This window comes from Pelmatolapia mariae, linkage group LG8, assembly GCF_036321145.2.
Source record: "Pelmatolapia mariae isolate MD_Pm_ZW linkage group LG8, Pm_UMD_F_2, whole genome shotgun sequence".
Taxonomy (NCBI): Eukaryota; Metazoa; Chordata; class Actinopteri; order Cichliformes; family Cichlidae; genus Pelmatolapia; species Pelmatolapia mariae.
Genome location: NC_086234.1, coordinates 10707592 through 10728182, shown reverse-complemented (window position 1 = coordinate 10728182; position 20591 = coordinate 10707592). Strand labels below are relative to the sequence as shown.

Sequence of the window (20591 nt, the reverse complement as noted above, 5' to 3'; positions counted from 1 at the left end):
AAGCACCAGCAGTCAGAGGGAACTTATTGTAGTGGGGAAATAAAGAGCTCACAACCTTTATGGGCAGCCAGACATGGTCAGTAATGTACTGTAGAATATCAGAGAGTGATAATGTACCACTAACGGTGACTTAAGTGTGACAAGATTGGATATCAGTGACACCTAAAAGCCTCTGTACAGGCTATTACACACCAAAATGAGCTGATTAAATTGTAAGAGCACCAGTGTCACTTTAGGCAAAGCATTTAGGAAAAATCTTGTTAGCATATTAGGAAATAAATCAAATTGCGTCTTCTGCCTAGACCGTAAAGCAGCTTAAGAGTATGAACCATAAACATAACTTGGAAAATTTCACTGATATGGGTTAAGTTGGCTTTTCCTGTAATAAACAAGGCTAACCTTTTAGCAAAATCACTATGGTTTAGTCTATTTTTTACCATGCAGTCACAGAATAATAAACTGCCTTTGAAGTCTGGGTACCGAGAGACACAGTCTACCAATTGTGGCCCTGAAGCTTTGGGTTTCAGCAAAACTTTATTAATCGCATAGAGAATTTACAATAGACTTTTTGCTCTTAATAGGCTGAAGATAGAAGATTATGCCGTTTTAATCCTCAGAGCGCACAAAAGAAAAATGAGAGTGTACCACTACCTGCAGGAGTGAGCGGTATTTAGCAGTGCATAGTTACAAATTTTTGAAGCCGGTTATATCAGCAAAGCCAAGAGGCGACACTACTCAGTTACACCACACAGCCAGCACTGATCCAACTGCTGCGAATCAAAGTGGCCAATTCCCAAAACCAATCAGGCCTTCTCCCTGCCAGAATGCATATAGATTGGTTACCAGAGCAACGGGGGCTAATTTGGCTGGTCAGCGCCTAGCTAGCGCTTAGCGCTGCCTTTGGTGTGAGTATATAGCGTGTCCTTTCCCTGTGCTTTGTTGTGTAGGTGACCATCTCTGTGGACGGCATCCTGACCACCACGGGCTACACACAGGAGGACTACACCATGCTGGGCTCTGATGACTTCTTCTACGTGGGAGGAAGCCCCAGCACCGCTGACCTGCCTGGTTCTCCAGTCAGCAATAACTTCATGGGATGTCTGAAAGAGGTGGGGCGCGTGTTTGATAGGTTAAAAAAAAAAAAAAAACAACTAATTATTTGCATAGGATAAAACTTTGCATGTGTAAAATGTCTTTCTAAGTGCTTAATGTTGTCCGCTTTGACCTAAGGTTTAAGAAATATTCATTTAAACTAAAATAAATATTCTTTCTTTCTTCTGCCACGCATCACACAAACATTTTTACACACAATATCTTATAAAGCACACATACACCGACATGCTTCCATTTGGCAGACTCACACAACTAGTCCCAGACACACACGCACACACCCTCCCCAGCATCAGAGAGAATCAGTGATGAGTGTCGTTGAAGGAGTAGATACAGCACTAAGCACTAACATGCTAATTAGGTACGCCACAGAGATGCTCCATCCATCCACTGTGCTTGAAATGGGCCACAGCACCACAGAAACAAAAACTCACACTGCACACATGCATGCATGCATGCATGCATGCACAGAAAACACAGTCGTGGTGTAATATTATATGCCCAAATATTTCCGCTGAAACAGTTGCTGCACGCAAATAAACATACGTATGGATACCCAGAGCTTGATACATCGAAACTCCCAAAGACATCCTCATGCCCATCGGATACACACCCTGCCTGAGTCTCCCTTTCATTCAAGCAGATTCACACAGAGGCATAAACAAACAACCAAACAAGCCAACAGATGATGTGCCAAACAGAGAGCTATCTGTATCAGTAGTGAATGCACTCTGTGTTGCTTCATTAAGAGTGATGATGTTTAAATGAGGCTGCCGCTGTCAAAGTGAACCCTCCACTGGCACATTTACATATTTAATACGATGATATGATAATCCATGTGAGCAAATTAAGATGTATGCTGCGAATCATCATATGCATGAGCAATCACGGCTGTAACAGTTTTGTGCATTGGATGCAGCACAGGCACAATCCTCCCCATAAACACCCACACCGTAAGACCGTTTGAAGCACTTATTGTGTTCAAGAGCCACCCCCTTGCCCTAAACACACACACACAATAGCACCTGACATGCAGAAAATTAAAACACAGAGCCAATGCAGAGGAGTATTTGGTATCTCACAGGTCATAGAAGGAGGTCTGGATTAATAAAGCAGAGCCTGTGTGCTCATCTCTCAACATCAGAATGCTCAGCACAAGCACACTCTATACACTGAGTCAGAGAGCGGACTGTGTCAGGGAAAGCAAAGAGAGAAACAGTAAAGCAAAGAAAATAGAAGATGTAAAAGCAATCATGCAGGTGGCAGGGACAAATGGGAGTTTTCAAAAGATGAAGCCGGAGTGAATGCTGGTCTTTAGGTTCTTGCTTTCATATAAAAAACCCAACAGAACATTTGAATAGAAAATGTGTTTGAATAGGTTAAACATTAATCGATGTGTGCTCAAAAGTTAATCAATCTTACTGTTGCTGAGCCTTTTTATACATTTTTCCCCAACGTTATCCTGGGAACTGTCACGTGTGTGCTCCCTTACAGGGAAACAGTCTAGCATCATTGTGTGTGCTAGTACATAATGTTTGGATAGCAGAAAGCAGATAGAGGGATAGTGAGACAGAGACACGGCGCGAGAGATACATTCCCCCAGCTTACTAATAAGAATTTAGCATTACTTTAATAATTTCTCTATCAGAAATGTTATGTGTGTTGGTTAAAAGTGAAGCAGCATTCAGATATCATTATTTTCTTTCAATCCTCTCCCCTCAAGGTGGTGTACAAGAACAACGATGTACGGTTGGAGCTGTCTAGACTGGCTAAACAGGGAGACCCCAAGATGAAGGTATGCGCTTTAATCAGCACGTCCCAACAAGCCAGACAATGCTGGATCCCCTCAAACACAAACACCTTTTTGTAGCTCAACCTCATGTCTCGCCCTGTGAGACTCACACTGTAGCGATGTAAATGGGATTATATATTTGAGAGGTAGCCACAAGCTTTTATCTTTTAGCCATTTCACAGCTGGAATCTGGCTTTATTTCGGTCTCAGACTACAAAGGAACCATACTGGTCCTGATAGTCACTACAGCAATTTAACAACTCAACTGTTTTCTGTACCAGGTAAGTGGGGTGGTGTCCTTTAAGTGTGAGAGTGTAGCAACGCTAGACCCCGTGACCTTTGACACCCCAGAGTCTTACGTGGCACTGAGCAAGTGGACAGCGAAGAAGGCGGGATCCATCTCGTTTGACTTCAGGACGACAGAGCCCAATGGGCTGATGCTTTTCAGCCACGGCAAACCCCGGCAGCAGCAGCGCAAGGATCCGCGCACACCTCCAACCGTCAAGGTAAAAAAAACATTCTAGGCTAACTGTATATTGGCCTGTCAGGCTGTAAGAAAAGTGGAAATAAATTTTAATGACAGTGTTGATGTTTAGCAGCTATATTTTGGGTCACTATAGTACAAAGTGCAGAGGTTCATATGAGTTACTTTAGTTTTGAAGGGGTGTAGCCAAAAAAACAAAGTATTAGGTATTATCAAAGTATACATTTTTCAAAATGCTGATGAAATAGTACAAAGTCCATCTAGCCATCTATAAAATCCATTTATGAAGAAGAACAGAAGTTAATTTACAATATTTTTTGTAGAATATTATTGGCTGACCACTCACATACTGCAGAGTGGCTAAATTCATCTTATTAATCTTTTTAGTCTGCTGGATGTTGGAATGATTATCTAGATAGATATGAAGGGATGTTACTTATGAAGAAGGTGGAATGGTCCACTAGTAAGTATACGAACAGTAAGTGGAACAGCGTGCGGGCGTTCAATTGAACTGTTTTAATGAAGTTTATTCCTCCAACGCACCTGTCGCTCATTAATGTGTACAGAGATTTTGCATCTGAAAATTCAGTTCATTAAAACGGCTACCTTTAATCATCCTCTCTAACAGGACAGTGACTTTATAATCGTGACTGATATTCTGAGCTTTGGCTGCAGATTTACGATTTTAAACAAACGAAAGTCCCCACTTCTAAAAATTCAAGATGAATAGTTTATTAATGAGAATTCAAAAAGAAGTAAATTGAACAAATTGCACTCATGTCACACCTGCAACTATAATTTGCATTTTCACAGCTTGCACAAATGTTCCTGTTTGGGTTTTTTTACACCTGTCTCTGCTTAATCTACAGGTGGACTTTTTTGCTATTGAGATGCTTGATGGGCACCTGTACTTACTGCTGGACATGGGCTCAGGAACCACCAAGACCAAGGCCATCGACAGAAAGGTCAATGATGGAGAATGGTACCATGTTGACTTCCAGAGAGACGGACGCTCAGGTACAATCACAGCTCTTTTAATTCTGAAGCTAATAGCAAAAGTTGAACTGACAGATAATAAGTAGTTGTGCACATTTTGAAGAAAGCAGCAGATTAACATGACCAATTTTGCAACCATCTGCATTCTGTATGTATTTAATTCACCTGTTTCTATTGAATCTGACTTTAAGGGGTTTTATTTTGACTATTTTAACCCAATTCATATACAGCAGGTCTGTCAAGTTTATTGTTCATGTGCTGGTATAATTACACTCAGACTAAAATTAAAGCTTTTGGTGGCCTGTTTCGTATCCAACTGGTAGACCCATTAATGTTACTTGACATCATAATCACATTTGCTCTAAACCTTTCCTTTCTGTCACAATTACTGTCAGTAGGTATGTAAAACATACTTGCACAATGTCTTAAAATCATTTTACAGTTACAGTTATGTGCAAAAGTCTTGAGCCGCCCATCATTTCTTTATACTTTGCTGCTAAGGACCCAGATTCTCTGGTAAGTCTATCGAGTGCTGTGCAAAGTCTTGAACAACACTTCCCCAGGCTTTCTAAAGGTCTTTCGAAGTTTTTCATTGGACATTCATTGCTTGTTAATTTATTTTTAGTCCAGTTCTTGTACTTGTACTTGACCACTGTCAGAGGAATTGTTTTTTTTGTTAAGTAATTTAAGACTGGCCTATGAATCACTAGATTTGTTGTGTCTATGCATAACAGAAAAATTAGCAAAGAATCCATTTTAAATTTTATCTTTAGGGATCTGTAGGGTTATTAGCTGCCTGTTGCAAAAATACATAATTTGTTCCAAATGTTTTTAAATTTAATCAACTCAAAATACCAAAGATAATACAATTTGGGAGGCATAGAATAGTATTTTTGCACCAACAAGGTGATTCCCAAAAGAGCCAAAAACTTTGTTTCTGTATGGTGTGTACTGCGTTGTAAAAAGTGTAGGGACAAATTGGACAAGTGAGGACAAAAGAAGAGGTGGAAAGAAACTATCTACAGCATCTGAACAGCATCTGACAGTTAGCAGACATCCAAGGAAGAGGTTTGGAGTGGCCTTTAACCCTTTATTGACCATGGGCCCACCGGCGGGCCCATTTTACAGGTAAATTTGAAGGGCCGGTCAATAAAGGGTTAAGAAGCCCGGAGAACTATTCCTGAAGACTGCTTAAAGAAATTAAAAGAAAGCTTGCCATTGAGTTAAGGCTGTGTTGAAGAATAAAGGTTGTCATGTCAAACATTTACTTTTAAACTCATTAGAATTGTACAAGCTCTGTTTTTGCCTTATACATGCTCTATTTCCATGTATTTTTGCAGGTGTTTTAATGAATTGGTGCTCCTATTTTTCCATTTTCCTAGCAAAATATAAAGAAATGAGGGGTGACTTTATACTTTTGCACAGTACTGTACAGTTCTATTACAGATGGGGATGTTTTACATATGCCAGCCTGTTATGAGCATATAGTTATTGCTTGAAACTCTGTGTTAATTACAGAGGTCTGTAGAAGCTGCCTTTCCTCTCAGTGGGAATCCTATTTGTTTGCTCCAACCGTGCGTTACTGTTCCAAAAGGAAATATATTATTAGCGAAAAAAATGTTAAATGTGGCATTTTTTAACTCACAGGGACTACCTGAGGACTGTGTAGAATTTCAATTACTTCTGATTGTAGCTGTGATTTGTGGTGGTGGTGGTGATGAGGAGGAGGAGTACAAAGAGAGGCGCAAGGATGATGATGATAAAGATGATAATGATGGCACTCATAATAGTTGTGCTGGTGGTAGTGATGGTGCTGGTGATGACAGTGGTGATTGTGATGAGGATGTTCACGCTGAAGGTCATAACAATTACTGAAGTTGTTTTGATGTCTGGCGGCGTGTTCAGGAACTATTTCGGTGAACAGCGTAAGAACAGCATACACGGCCCCGGGAGACAGTGAAATCCTGGACCTGGATGACACCTTGTACCTCGGAGGTTTACCTGAGGATCGCGCTGGACTCATCTTCCCAACAGAGGTTTGTGTGTAGATATCATGTGCTATGATAAGCATTCTAGCTCAAATAATTAAAAGAAAATTTCCAGCAAACATCAAACCTTTGATTCCTCACTTTTTCCTGTGTTTTAATATAGTCAGTGTGGGTGTTTAGGACTGGCAGATGATGTCAACTTCAGCTCTAGTAAAGTGCTGCAGTTGCAGACAATAATGAATAACCTAAACCCTCCATATTAAAATTTTTTACCTACATTAACAGAATGTCTGATTCTGCCGGCAATCTACTTACAATTTACAGATTTTTTTCTTCTTTTTTTGTAACATTGACAAAGTTCATTTCAATAAAGTCCAGCATTCCAAAGCTGGATGAGAATGTGCGAGAGAGCTGTTAACAACTCGTGTGCAGCCTGTTACTTGTAATCTGACAAACGTGTAGGTTTTACGCGTGTTTCTCCCAGGAAACAGCATGACATCACAGACCAACGAGAAGCAGTGGAGGTTTTCTGCGGTAGAATCGGAGGCGTCGGAGGAGGTGTTTCACAAGTTCATTAAAATACATCAAAACAGCAAGGTCCCCACTTCTTACAAAGAAGCAACTTTAACACCATTGTGGGCACAGTAAAAAAAGTGCCATGCAGAGAGGAAGTTTAAAATAGATGCTATGACCTAAAGAGGTACACTAAAAAGAAGTCATTGTTTATAGTGCTTGTATGGTTGGCAGTGATCTGGGGGAGAAAACTGTGTGCTGTCCATGGTCCTGAAATGTGAAAAACAGCAGGGAGTTTGAATGTCATGAAGCTGATTTTTGGGTGGCACAAAGCCTTAAAAAGATTTATGAAAAATTAATCTTTTGAATTTTAAATCAAGAACCAGAGGGCGAAAAATAAAAGTTTGAAAGAAACATTTTGGTTCCACCTGCATTGAATGCTTTCTTATAGTTCAAGGTTTCAGGTCGTTTTTGATTTCCTCCAGCAGATTACGAAATAATTTGCCATGGCAATCAGCATGTCTTCACTTCTTCTGGCATTCAAATATATTAACACAACTGGAGAAATTTCTTTAGCTTGCAGCATTTGCTCTCTGTTCTTGGCAACATCTAGCCTTGTCAAGCACAGAGTGACTTAACATATCCTTTTTTATTTCTTTTGCTGTCTTTCACCTCTTATTGTTAGTAATTTGGTAGTATTTTAACTCCAGGGTAAAACTGACCGTAAGTCTCCAGTACTTAATCAATAGTGATTTAATTTACTGACCACAACTTACTGAGTGAATTTACTGAGCAACAACTTACTGAGCACTTGTGTCTGCTAATCGAAAGGTCGGCGGTTTGATCCCTAGCTCTTCCTGCCCACATGCCATAGAGTATTTACCAAAGACACTGAACTCCAAATTGCACCCACCAGAGTATGAGCATGTATGTGAAAGTTAGAAAAACGTAAGGCATAGGCTAAAGAGCTGCATGAATGGGTGAATTGGGCTGGTAAAATTACCATTTAAAACATATTCCCAAATATACAGATTATTTGATTATTATGTTCTTGTTGTTTATACTTTTTTCTCCTTTTGGCATGGACATGGAATTTTCATTTGTTTTTCCTGATGTTTTATCAGTTAATTGAGAAAATAACTGGCGGGCCTATAATTGAAATTGATTTTAAAAAATTATATTTGGGGAACTTTTTATGTTAACAATAATAATAGGTATATAAAAAAATTATTAAACTAACTTTTAAAAAATGCAGCTTATGCATTTTGCAGTCTTGGAGCACAGATATGCAACCAGTGTTTAGAGAATGATTTTCAGCTAAAGGTTTTAGTAATTATAGATGAAACAACCAAGTTTAAACTAATTTTTTGTTTTTAGATTAATACCTTTTAACGTGATGTAGTGCTTTGTAAAAAAAAAAAAAAAAAAAAAAGATTACCCCAATACCTGATTTATGCAAAGTGTGTAAGAAATAAAAATACGTCATGATGAAATAAATAAAAGCTGTACAGTGATGATACAAACATTATTTGTTTGTATTTAGTTTTGCAACACACACTGCAAGAGTTTTGACAAATATCCAGTAGTCATGACTCAACACTGGCATCCTCTTCTTCAGGTGTGGACGGCGCTGTTGAACTACGGGTACGTAGGCTGCATCAGAGATCTATTTGTGGACGGGCAGAGCAAAGACATCCGGCGGCTGGCTGAGGCCCAGAGGGCGGTGGGAGTGAAGCCCTCATGCTCCAGAGAGCCGCCCAAACAGTGCCTGTCCAACCCCTGCCAGCACAACGGTATCTGCAGGGAGGGCTGGAATCGCTATGTGTGTGACTGCTCTGGGACGGGCTACCTGGGACGCTCCTGTGAGAGAGGTGAGAATAACAGGGTAGGAGGCTGGGGACGAAGAGCAAGAGAAATGCTAATGTCTCCTTTTCACAATGGAGATGAGTAAGAGGGTTAATTAAAGTCAATGCACAGCCACATTGGGTGAAAACTTAATAATATGTCATGATGCAAATTGTAGTCATCATGACAGCTTTGTCATTTGCTTTTTTGCCTGAGAACACTGAGTAATGCCAAAGGCATGAGTGACAGATGATGTGGGGTGGAAGCACAGAAGTCTTAAGATCAAAAATAAATCAGCCGCTGAAAATATGTTGTGATCATTTGGTTGTAAAAATTTTGGTTATTTGTGACTTTGAATTATGCTTTTTCACTCATAGCAGATTAAATTAGTGTGATAGGTGCATTAAAAAAGGTGTACTCGTAAACGGTAGATAAAAATGTGACTAAAGCATTATTTAATTTTTTTAATGCTGAAATCAGATGTCCCGATGTGTTTACCTTGCACTAAATCCCTGGTGATGGAGTGTAGGAAGCTGAAAATAAAAAGAGGAGTAGATACTGTATGGATAGGTGAAGATAAAAAATGAAAAAAATGAGTCTGCTAGCTCACCAACAAAAATAATAACGGTGCAGGTTTTCTATCTTTGGCTGTATTTTTTGTTTATTTAAGAATACACATTTTCTGTACCAAAGAAAGAGTAGTGGGAAAGGAGAGAGGGGACAGAGGTCGAGGAGAAGAGGTGGGAAGAAGCAGGGCTGCAGACAGGACTATTGGAGTGCTATGGATGCAGTGACTGGGAATCGATGGGAGAGGAAGTGTGCAGAAAGCAGGGAGCAGGAGCTGTGACAGAGGAAGGTGGACTCACCGGGCTGGAACCGCCATATGACAGCGGGTGAGGAGATGAGGAGGAATGGGAGATGGGAGAAGAAAATCTGACAGAGAGAGAGAGAGTTATGAGAAATGGTATGAGACCAGGGCGGGGGAGAAATGGAAAGCAGGAAAGATTGGCAGAGGGACTGATACAGGCCTGTTTGAAGAAGCGAGATGGGAGTCAGACAAGAAGAAGAGAAGAAATGTTGTTTGTGCCATAACCGCTGATGCGTCTCAAGTGATGATTGTACTATCATCTAGCAGGAGATATGCACATGGAGACTCACACACAGGCTTTCTGAAAGGAGTTGATATGAAAATGTTTTATTTCATAGGACAAACATATCATAGCAATGCAGCATCTATCGCTCTCTTTTCCTTAGCTCTGTGTATATCTTACTTCATCCCACTCTGTGTGCACTGAGGGGTCACTAACTGGTGGTTCAGTGGATTAAAGGAAGCCCAGATGGAGAAGCAGATGGAGAGAGTGATTGGCCATGTTTATGCCTTCTACCTGCGGTGTCTCCCTCCCTTTTTCCCCTCCCTCGTTCTCTCTCTCTCTCTCACTCCTTTGTTCCCTCTCTCTTCATTAATGAACGAAGATGCTCGCCACGCTCTGGCTCCGAGATGACTTTTATTTTTTAATGACACATTTTAATGGCGAGTATAATGGGAGTAGTAAAATGACGAATTTGAATTTATGGCTAAGAATTATTACTTTTCAGTCAAAAAGATGACATGTCAAGATTTTCTAGGATAAATTGTGCTTTTTTAAATGTTAACAGGGGTTGATACTCACATCACCCTGCTGCTAGGGCGGTGTGCGTGAGTGTGTGTGAACCCTGTGTCAAATAGTGGCTATTATATTTTTATTGTTACATTGTGACCACTGTGCAAATGTTAGCAGATGTTTAGCCTGGTTTTTATTTATTGAAATGTTTTGTTTTGTTTTTTGTTTTTGCTTGTTTTTTTTTTTTGTTTGTTTGTTTTGGGAGGGGTGTTTCAGCTTAGTTGCAGATAGTTTAGTTCATATTAGTATTAGAGTACAAGTGCTTGAATCCCAGTGATGTAGATATCCTGATCCCAATACCTTGTGTTGGATGTGTCGACAAAGTAACTTAAAGTAGCCTGACATGTTTTTTACTTAACAGCTTTGCAAGAACAAATCAAGTTGGAAATGAGGGTAAGAAAGTTAGAAGGCATTGAGAGATAAGCCGAGATCTGATTTTGGGATTTTCAGGGGATCGTTGACATGAGAAGAAAAAATGCAGAATGTGGCTGGTCTTATCCTTTACTTATTCTGTTTGTATGGTCCATCTGGTGCGTGCTACAGGCGTCAAATGATGCAACAGTATGTGACACAGCCAGCGTGCATTGTATCGTCAGTCTTTTTCTTTCCCCAGCATGAACGGGCTTCCATACTTTTCTTCTCACCAACCCTCTATCCTCTGTTTGCCTGGTAGTGAGTCAGGTGCTGTGATGAGGAAAATTTAGTCAGCTGTCTCCCTTATCAGAAACGTGTTCATGTGTGTGTGTGCGCAGGGGCGGGTGTATGTGTGGCTGTTAGTTATGTTATGTGTGATATAACAGGCCAACCACCTTCTTTTTTTCCTCAAGTTAATGAGGGTTCATTTGCATTTTAGCCAGGAGCTTCTCTCCCTTTCCCCATCCTCCTTTCTCTCTTTCTTGCTCCCCCCACCCCCCCAGCCCCACTCTCACTTTACTAAACCCCTCTCTGTTCACACTTAAATTCACTCACTTATTCTGACATGCACGCACACACACGCACACTATCTCTCTCTTTCCCTCCTTCTCGGCTCATCAGTATTCATGACGCCTTCCTCTCTTCCTGTTCTCTTGTTTTTGCCTTGGCTCAAACCTTCTCCCACAGAAACAGGGAGAGTGAAAAGGGGAGAGAAGGCAAAGGAGGAATGGAGTGGAGAGATATAAGAAGAAGGAAAGAAGGAGGAGAGATAAAGACAGAGGCATGGAGAGTGTGTTTAGCTGTGTATGTAATTGGCCAATAAAAAATAGGGTCCTCAGAGGTAAACAGTTTAGCAGTCGGGGATTGGCCCCAGCAGGAAGCAGGGAGAGAAGATTATGAATATGTAAATGAGTATGCAAAAGACATTAAAGCAGGTTCACCTGAGCTTGTTACATTATGACTCCAGGGTCTGAGATGTCAGTGACGGTGGCTAACACATTCAACACCATGCATTCTGATTGAACCGGATAATAGGGCCAGCCAACCAGCTGCGGCTATTTTTACATACTCCTCTCAAAGGCGGAGGGAGTGATGATGAATTAAGAGTGGAAAGCGATGGGATCATTTTGTAGAAAGAAGGTTTTCAACATGTATTGGCGGGGGAACCAGCAAAAGTGTAACCACGCAGTAACATACTTTGTCATGTTTAAATCTGATTCATTCAGCGTCAGATTGCCTTTCCCTCCACCCACCTCATGTGTTTTTTCCTTGTCAATCATCCTCCTTTTTTCTCTTTCTACCCACCTCACCCTCCTCTGTCGTCATCTCTCTCTTCCTTCTCCATATCTCTCTTTCTCTCTCTCTCTCTCTCTCTGTGGATCATGTGCAGATGCAACTATCCTGTCGTACGACGGCAGTAAGTTTATGAAGGTGCAGTTGCCTGTGGTGATGCACACCGAGGCGGAGGACGTCTCGCTACGCTTTCGCTCCCAGCGGGCCTATGGCGTTCTCATGGCAACCACTTCCCGTAATTCCGCAGATACCCTTCGTTTGGAGCTGGATGGGGCCCGTGTCCGACTCACTGTCAACCTAGGTACACAGATGCTCACAAACTCATAGAATCTCAAGCATTACTTTAATTACCTGTCATGGGAATGCAGCTGATACTGGCCTCTTGGCAATTTCTTGCATAGAAATGTCATTAACTGTTGATTAATAGCTTTTCGTCCCGGTAAACTCAAAGGAGACCTATTATGCTTTTCTTATTTTCTGTCATATATACATATATACTGTTGCAATGGTCAAAATTTGGTGCTCACCGTTATGGCACACCACTCTAGTGTGAGCACAGAAGCCCTAACTGACTGCTTCTGTTTGTGAAGGGCAGCCAATCAAAAGAAAGTTTTTTTTGAAGAGAAGGAGAAGAGAGTTAAAATGGATTGTTTCGGGAAATGGGTAAACTGGGGGACTGGGCAAAAGTTGAGTATTAGATAAAGGAACACAAATTTGAAATGTGAATCATGCAAAACTCATTCACTACCTAGAGTAATGGAAAAGTAGAGCACCAGAGTCCGAGGCTAAAAATATATAGCTGGAAATGAGCATGAGAGGTCCCTTTTAAATTAAAATTCTCAGTAATTCCGATAAATATTTCAGCTAATTTTGCTGTAAGTATGCACAATCTAAAGCATCCAAGAGATGGATTTCACTGCTTCAGCAGATACGTTGCACAGATTACATGCACACATGCAAATATAAACAGCTAAAGGTTATTGGTTTTGTGTTGAACAGAGGGTCAAGCCTCAAGCTGCATTCTCTGCTCACTCCCAGCAGACCTGTGCATCCCCAACACCTTCAACAAACAACACAAACGCACACGCACATGAATACTTTGCACATTTCGCAGCCTGAGATAACTGCTAAGCACTTTTTCAGCCTCATTTTTTACACAGTCACACACTTTCACGTGAATTCATTTACATGCTAACACACACATCCTTACAGAGGGGTGCATGTGTTGGTCTCTGGTTGTCTGCAGCCACGTCTTTTCTGTGGTTGACGCCACTCGACACACCAAGGCATCATGGGGTTTTTTTTTAAAAAAGGTACAGGGGCTGAATCTTCCAACCATTTGCGGAGATTCGCGCTCTGGATAGGCGACAAAAATTATGGGATGTGTTCAGAGTCGTTAGACAAAACTGACACACATAACCCATCACAGTCTACCCACGCTTTTTATTGGTGACTGAAGCTGTCGCTCAGGCCAGAGCAGCCAATGAGCACACCAGTCATGCTGTGACACACCGCTCTCTTTATTGTGTTCAAGGTAAAAATCCATCAGTCTTTATCCAGATTTTTCCTTTTATTGGCTACAAAATAAAAATCGAAGAAACTGCATTTGCTGCACATCGTCCAGGTCCAGCTTGTGGTCCTGTGACAAACGAGGGGCGTGTGTTTTCTCAGCATTGTGTGCGTGTTTGTATATGCATGCAGGGTGTGTCGATGTGTGCATCCCCAGGGCGTGGAGAGTATGTGTATGTGTGCAGCATTAACCCTCTGCTCTGCTCTCCCTCCAGACTGTATCAGGATAAACTGTACAGCCAGTAAGTGATCCTCCATCTCACCTAACTCCCCCCCCTTTCCTCTACCTCCTCAGAACGTGTGTGCGCCGTTGTGTGTATGTGCTTTTATAAATGTGTGTGGCTGTTTTTCACGCTGTGTATCATGTCAGTTCATTTAATCTTCTTTCAACATATTTTTGTACCATTTGTCTATGTGCAGATATGTGTGTGTGCATGTGTGTATGTGTTTGACGGGGGAGGTGCACGTATGCGTGCGATGTTCAGCTACACTGCAGGAGAGGTGCGATTTTTGCTGAGGGCCAGGGTTTTCCAGGTCGGCCATTTTAGCAAAGAGGGATCGATGGCAGAGAGAGAGAATGAGAGAGGATGGTGGGGGTTGAAGGAAGGAGAAAATAAAAGAAAGAGGAGAAGAAGAAACCCGGGCATGAGGTGTTTAAGTAAAATTAGGTGTGCTGATAAATAAGAGGTACGGAAGTAGAGAGTGGAAGCTGGTGTATGAATACAACTCAGAGCTTCAGGCTAATTACTTCTCCTTCATGCCGGAGACAAAAGACGTGTTATCCCTCTGTTTCTCTCTGTCGCACCTTCATCCCAACGTCTGTCGGGTTGTTTTCTTTGTTTGCTTGTTGTTTCTCTCTAAACTGTACATGAGGGATTTTTGGGTAGTGTTTCATTTAGTGGGTTTTGGCGTGTGTGCTTGTGTGAGTGCCTTTGCATTCTGTAGTCTTTTCATTGCCCATCTGTGTGTCTGTGTGTGTGTGTGTTTTCTTTAGTGTGTGTTCCTGTTCATGCTGCTGTGAGTGGAGCTGAATCCCTGATGAAGTTTAATTCCCTCACGTGGAGTTTCTCTCTGTCACGACCACAGAGAAAGCAGGAGAGTGAGAGAGAGCGAAAGAAGCGGATGCTCTGTGACGGCAAAGAGGTGGTGAAATGGACGACTGCTGTTGCCATAGAAACCCTACTAGCCACACAGCACTGTTGCTATTCCGCATGTCTGCTGGCCAATTTTAGACCGGTTGTCTCAATGAACATTTCAGTAGGCAGCCACTTTTCTGGCGCACTGTGTGCATACAATAAATTATACATATGATATTCAAGGGGGAAGGGGGAAAAATGTATTTAACAGGCAGGCGCCACTGAAATAGTCCACTCAGCAGTCAAATAAAAGCCTCGGCATGGGAGAGATTTGAGACTTATCCTTCAGAAAAGCCATTTGTTATTTGGAGCTAATGAAATATGAAACACTTTTTTTTTCCGTTTTGTTTTCATTGTCCTGCTTTTATAATCTCTCACATGTCATTTGGCTTGAATTGTATTTTCCAAGCAACAATCAGCCTCCCTTATTTTTTTTTTTGTTTGAGTCATTTCTCATCTTTTGCTTTAACCTCACAGGCTGTTTGCTGACCGCCACAGCCTTCACTAGTAACTCACTGAATGGCCTTTTAACGCTGACCCAGAATAGGTGCGTGTGTGTTTCTGTGTGTGTGTGTGTGTGTGTGTGTGTGTGTGTGTGTGTGTGTGTGTGTGTGTGTGTGTGTGTGTGTGTGTGTGTGTGTGTGTGTGGGTACATTTGTCTCTCCCTCCCAGGTTAACACAGATCACTGCTTCACTGTCACATCAGTCTGCTTGTTTTTTGAGTATTCAGTTACTACTCAAAAAATCCACACATACACACATGATAAACTCGCACATACATGCACATACTCTTTCCCTCACTCAGTGCAAGGCAATGATCCATGGTAACAGGATGAGATGCTCATGCCCAGAGCACAGCTGAGTCTCCTCAGGGGAACCCTCTGTGCTCTCCGAGCGCACCAACACACTCTTTTAGCTTCACAATTGCACACACACACACATTTCACACCACATCCATTTTGATTGACTTAATTATGTTTGCGTGTCGGCAGCCTGTACATCCACATTTCTTTACCTCTCTACCTGTGTTCATGTGTGTGTGTGACTGTGTGGGACCGAATGTGTCTGCCTGTGTGCCTCCGTGATTGATGTCGGCATGCTTGACATTTTCTGCAGCAGAATTCGTTCGGGTCAGTTTACTTCTCACCTCCCCCGTCATTACCGCCTATAGGTCACTGTAAGCAGACTCTCAAAGCAAGTAGAGGGAAGGGGAGTATGTGTAAGTGTATGCGTGTGTGTGTTGGGAGGTAGTGGGAGTTGCGCTCAAGGTTGGTGGGGTGCTTGTAAAGAGTAGAAGCAAGGGGACACTGAGGATTGGGGAACAGTCAGCCTGTCAAATGTGTGCAGTCAACTATGTGAAGATATGAGCTGGTAGATGAGCAAAGAGAGAGAGAGACATCACGAGAGGACAGCTCAGCTTCTTTCATTCTGCAGCACATCAGCACCTTGGAGAGCACTCTGATGTTCCACTGTGTGTCTAGTGCCACCATGAGGCTGACTGCAGCATTGCATAAGCAAATATCCTACATTCAGGCACCTGAACAAGTATAAGTGTGGAGGCGAGAGGGCTGTTGGGTGGTCAAGGGGGTCTGAATTTGCTGTCTGTGCATGTGTGGGTTGTAGGAGAACGTCATGGCGGTGCGATCTGTCCACAGATGGATTGTCTCAGCGTGGGCATGTTGTGACTCACAGTCTCCAGTCTTAGACACCCCCAACATCCATTTATGTTAATCCTTCTGTCTGTCTGTGTCACGTCATCTGTCTCTCTTGTAAATCTGCAAAGAAGCTTGTCTGTCTGTATGTCTGTTTGTCTGGAAAGAGTGTGTTAACACTGAGGTGTTTGTCTCCCCAGGGTATGAATGGGTCCTTCCCCTGCTACTATTAGCTTCCATTTTCTCAGTTTCTGTCCTTAATTTTTTACTCAAACTACCTGGCTCTCTTCTTCTGGTTCTTTCTCTGTATCTGTTTCTCTTTCTGTCTCTCTCCTCATCTCTATGCAATATGTTAATGGTGCTCTGGGCTATGTGTAGGTAAAGGCCCAGAGACCATCTTTGCTGGGTCAAGCCTCAATGATAATGAGTGGCACACGGTGAGGGTAGTCCGGCGTGGCAAGAGCCTCAAACTCACCGTGGACGACCTGCAGCCTGCTGAAGGTAACCGCAGCAGCCTGACTTATATTTTTTTTTCTCCCCATAAAATGACACTCTTTCCAGGTCTTAAGTTGGAGTGTAGACATCCACTTGAATTCTGTATTGAACATTAAGGGGTTTATTTCTTTTTTAGAGAGCATCTGTACCTGTGTAAGTGAAAGCAATCATACTGAATTGTGATTGTGGTCATGATAGTGTCTACTTTAGTATTAGTCTGTCTTTTATTCATAGTGAGGATGTTGAATAAATAATAGTTTTAGTTTTAGTGTTGAACAGTTCCACCTGAAACCCACCTTTCCAAAGCCCTCACCTCTTAAGTTTACCCCGCCACCAGGTCAGATGGCGGGTGACCACACCCAGCTGGAGTTCCATAATGTGGAGACGGGCATTGTGACCGAGAAACGCTTCATGCCTGCCGTGCCCTCCAATTTCATCGGCCACCTTCAGGGCCTGACGCTGAACGGCATGCCCTACATTGACCTGTGCAAGAACGGCGACATTGACTACTGCGAGCTCAATGCTGTTATCGGTTATAAGAGCATTGTGGCCGACCCCGTCACCTTCCGATCCCGCTCCAGTTTTGTCACCCTGCCCACGCTGCAGGCCTATTACTCCATGCATCTCTTCATGCAGTTCAAGACGACGTCCCCAGACGGTCTTATCCTCTTCAACAGAGGAGACGGCAATGACTTCATAGTGGTAGAGCTGGTTAAAGGGTGAGCTGGACAATAAGTTGTGTGTGATTTACCTTAAGTCAGTCATCGTCAAATAAAATATCAAATATTACTCATAAAAGGCAGTTTTGCTTGTTCATGTTAATGTTTGTCCTGCAGAAATTTATAATTTAGTATTAAGATCGTCCTTGATGAATAAGAAAAGAAAATTTCTTGACTTTAAGGTTGAAATGGGCTGTTAAGTGTACGATATGAAAAATGCACAAGTCACGCAGCTCTTTTTTTTATTCTTGTAATTAAGCTTCTAAAAGACAGATAATAATGCCCCGGAGCGGATGACCCTGTGTTGTTCTTCATCACAAGTACGATTAATTTCCCTTTTCACTTCTCAGTTATTTAATCCCCTCTCTTTTTCTTTTTCCTTCTCTAGCTACCTTCACTACATCTCTGACTTGGGCAACGGAGCACACCTGATTAAGGGCAACTCTAACAGTCCTCTTAATGACAACCACTGGCACAATGTGCACATATCCAGAGACACTAACAATCTCCACACAGTCAAGATTGACACCAAAGTCACCACACAGACCACCATGGGTGCCAAGAACCTTGACCTAAAGGGTACGCAAAAATAAAGGCATTCAAAGTTAGATACAGAAACTGAGATAAATCTTAATTATCTTAATCTGACCTTAATCAGATAAAATTCTTTGCATTATTAATGAGAGCGTATACCGTAATATGCACACCTCTTTTTGTTTTAAACACAAACTAGCTGTTTTTTGGGGAGGTTGTGTGCCAGACTACTTCTGAGTCAGTGAAGTTGGAGGTGTTGTTACCTTGAGCAGAACCAGGTTAGCCGTATCTCCCTGTTTCCAGCCTTTGTAGTAAACAAAGTTCAGTCAGACAGCTCACGTTTAAACTGATTTGTTACAGCAGCAGCATGCAGCTTGGCAGACACTCTCTGAGCTCATCACTCCCATTGAATATGTTAAATATAAAATTGGGAAGTGATGAGTAAACATCCCCCCGGAGTCTACAGGTAGATGCTGGGATGGTGAAGGGATTGCAAACAGCAGACAGTGATGTAGGGCAGTAGTGGCACTGACATGTCAGAGGGAGAGGTAAGAAATTTTGTAGCTTAAATAGACTGCCAAATTGGGAGGGTGTGTTTGGTATATGATGTGAGGAGAGTTATGTTTCGTGTACATGAGGCAGTGCAGATCCAGTAATCTGCCCGAACCAGCTTCTGGAGGTAGCTACTTATTACCATACAGATATGAGAGTAGTGTCTTTTATTATTCTAACTCTAATTAAGAAAGCAATTAAACACTTATATAAAAAAAAAATTAAAGGGTAAAAACATGCAAAAACAATTAACCTAGTGTAATTTATCAAGCTAAATTAAATTGATACTATATATAACTAACTGACTAACTGAAGATATTCGGCTGAGCTCACTGAACTTGTGATAAAACTGCTATGTGATTAGATCAATTAGTTCATAAAGTAATTTATAATTTATTGCAATTAAATTATTGATGCAGTCATGCAAAACTAGACAGTTCATGTTTGCTTTGTGAAGCTGCCATTCACTATATTGCTCCTCGACAGGTGATCTGTACATCGGGGGCGTTTCCAAAGAGATGTACCGAGACCTGCCTAAGCTCGTCCACTCCCGTGAGGGATTTCAGGGTTGCTTAGCAACAGTCGATCTAAACGGACGGCTCCCGGACCTTTTGGCTGATGCCTTGGCAACCATGGGACAAGTGGAGAGGGGCTGTGAAGGTGAGGTGCAGACAAAACGGCAGATCTGCTCCAGCCCCGTGTCCCAACTGCTTTTTCTTTCAGTTTTCATTTAAATCATGCTCTCTGTTATTAGCATAACCCACTAACCCAGCTCCTGGCCTGTTAGATGTAAACTTTACTCTCTTTCTTTTCATCTCCTCCTCAGTCTTTCTGCACATTGTGTTTTCTCTCTCTGATCCACTCTTTCAGTAGTTCACAGGCATCTGTGTGCATTGACTAACCATCTAACTTAATTTGCTTGTTTGCTTTTTTGTTTGGCTGACAAAAGTTACATTGATGAAAGCTGACTTGCAAGGTATATCGCTTTGTGCGAGCATGTAAGAGACACTTGTGTGTGTGTGATGCTGAGGAAATGTGTGTGCGCGCGTGTGTGTGTGCGTGTGCGCGCGTGTGTGTGCGCGTGTGTTTAAAACTACCCAGTGGTGTCCAGTGTTGTGTGGATCCCAGTGATCCAGAGTCAAAGGTCAGAGGAGACCTATCCTCTCCTAGCCACCGTAGTGATTTCATCACAGTAGCAACATTACCACTGCTTGACTTGAGTCGACCACAGCTCCACCACCTTGCAGCATGCTCTCTAACCCCTCCTACTGACTCCTAACCTCAACTTCAATACTCCATTTGTGAATCATGTCACACTCTTTCCTCCTTGCCTTGTGTTGAGGGCAACGAAGGAGAGTTAAGTTTAGCGCTTTGACATTCTCCTCCTCCTGAGTCGTTTAGCATGAAGCAGGAAGAGAATGGTGACCGACTGCTCAAGGAAGAGTATTGAGATGAAACATAACTCTGCTCTCTTATGTTTAATTCCCCCTCCTGTCCTCCCCCCATTCATTTAACCTCACCACCTGCATGCTCTCCACATTTGGCTCTTTTCACTGAATAACACACTTTAGGTTCATTCGTGTTTATACTGGATTCTGTTAGTGTAAAGCTAAAGAATGGGAGCCTTTCCACAACATCCTAGTCTGACTAATACTACTAATAATAACGTCATTACAGCACAAAAAGCCTATTCAACCATTTGAAACTGCAAAGTTTTTCAAGGAAATGCAGTTTAAAAATAACCACACTGTACTCTAATAATGTTGTAAACACATTGGGCTCCACACAAAACCAAATCTATGTGTCTTTTTCTATTTCCCTAACTTTTGCACCCTTCC

At 42.0% G+C, this 20591-nt stretch overlaps 1 protein-coding gene across 15 annotated transcripts in view; it reads left to right on the top strand.

Moving 5' to 3' along the window:
* The window catches only part of nrxn1a (neurexin 1a), a 66862-nt gene that overhangs the window by 29452 nt on the left and 16819 nt on the right, over nucleotides 1-20591 (top strand). For 6 of the 15 annotated variants that reach the window (XM_063482804.1, XM_063482801.1, XM_063482803.1 and 3 more), the window contains 11 exons: nucleotides 948-1109; nucleotides 2834-2905; nucleotides 3184-3408; nucleotides 4256-4403; nucleotides 6288-6418; nucleotides 8502-8754; nucleotides 12194-12397; nucleotides 16832-16954; nucleotides 17286-17667; nucleotides 18056-18246; nucleotides 19240-19413. In XM_063482804.1, the coding sequence (XP_063338874.1) occupies nucleotides 948-1109; nucleotides 2834-2905; nucleotides 3184-3408; nucleotides 4256-4403; nucleotides 6288-6418; nucleotides 8502-8754; nucleotides 12194-12397; nucleotides 16832-16954; nucleotides 17286-17667; nucleotides 18056-18246; nucleotides 19240-19413 (2065 nt within the window). Of the gene's footprint in view, nucleotides 1-947; nucleotides 1110-2833; nucleotides 2906-3183; nucleotides 3409-4255; nucleotides 4404-6287; nucleotides 6419-8501; nucleotides 8755-12193; nucleotides 12398-13880; nucleotides 13908-16831; nucleotides 16955-17285; nucleotides 17668-18055; nucleotides 18247-19239; nucleotides 19414-19702; nucleotides 19730-20591 lie in introns of all 15 variants that reach the window. The other 9 variants (XM_063482796.1, XM_063482793.1, XM_063482789.1 and 6 more) reach the window with 3 other exon arrangements.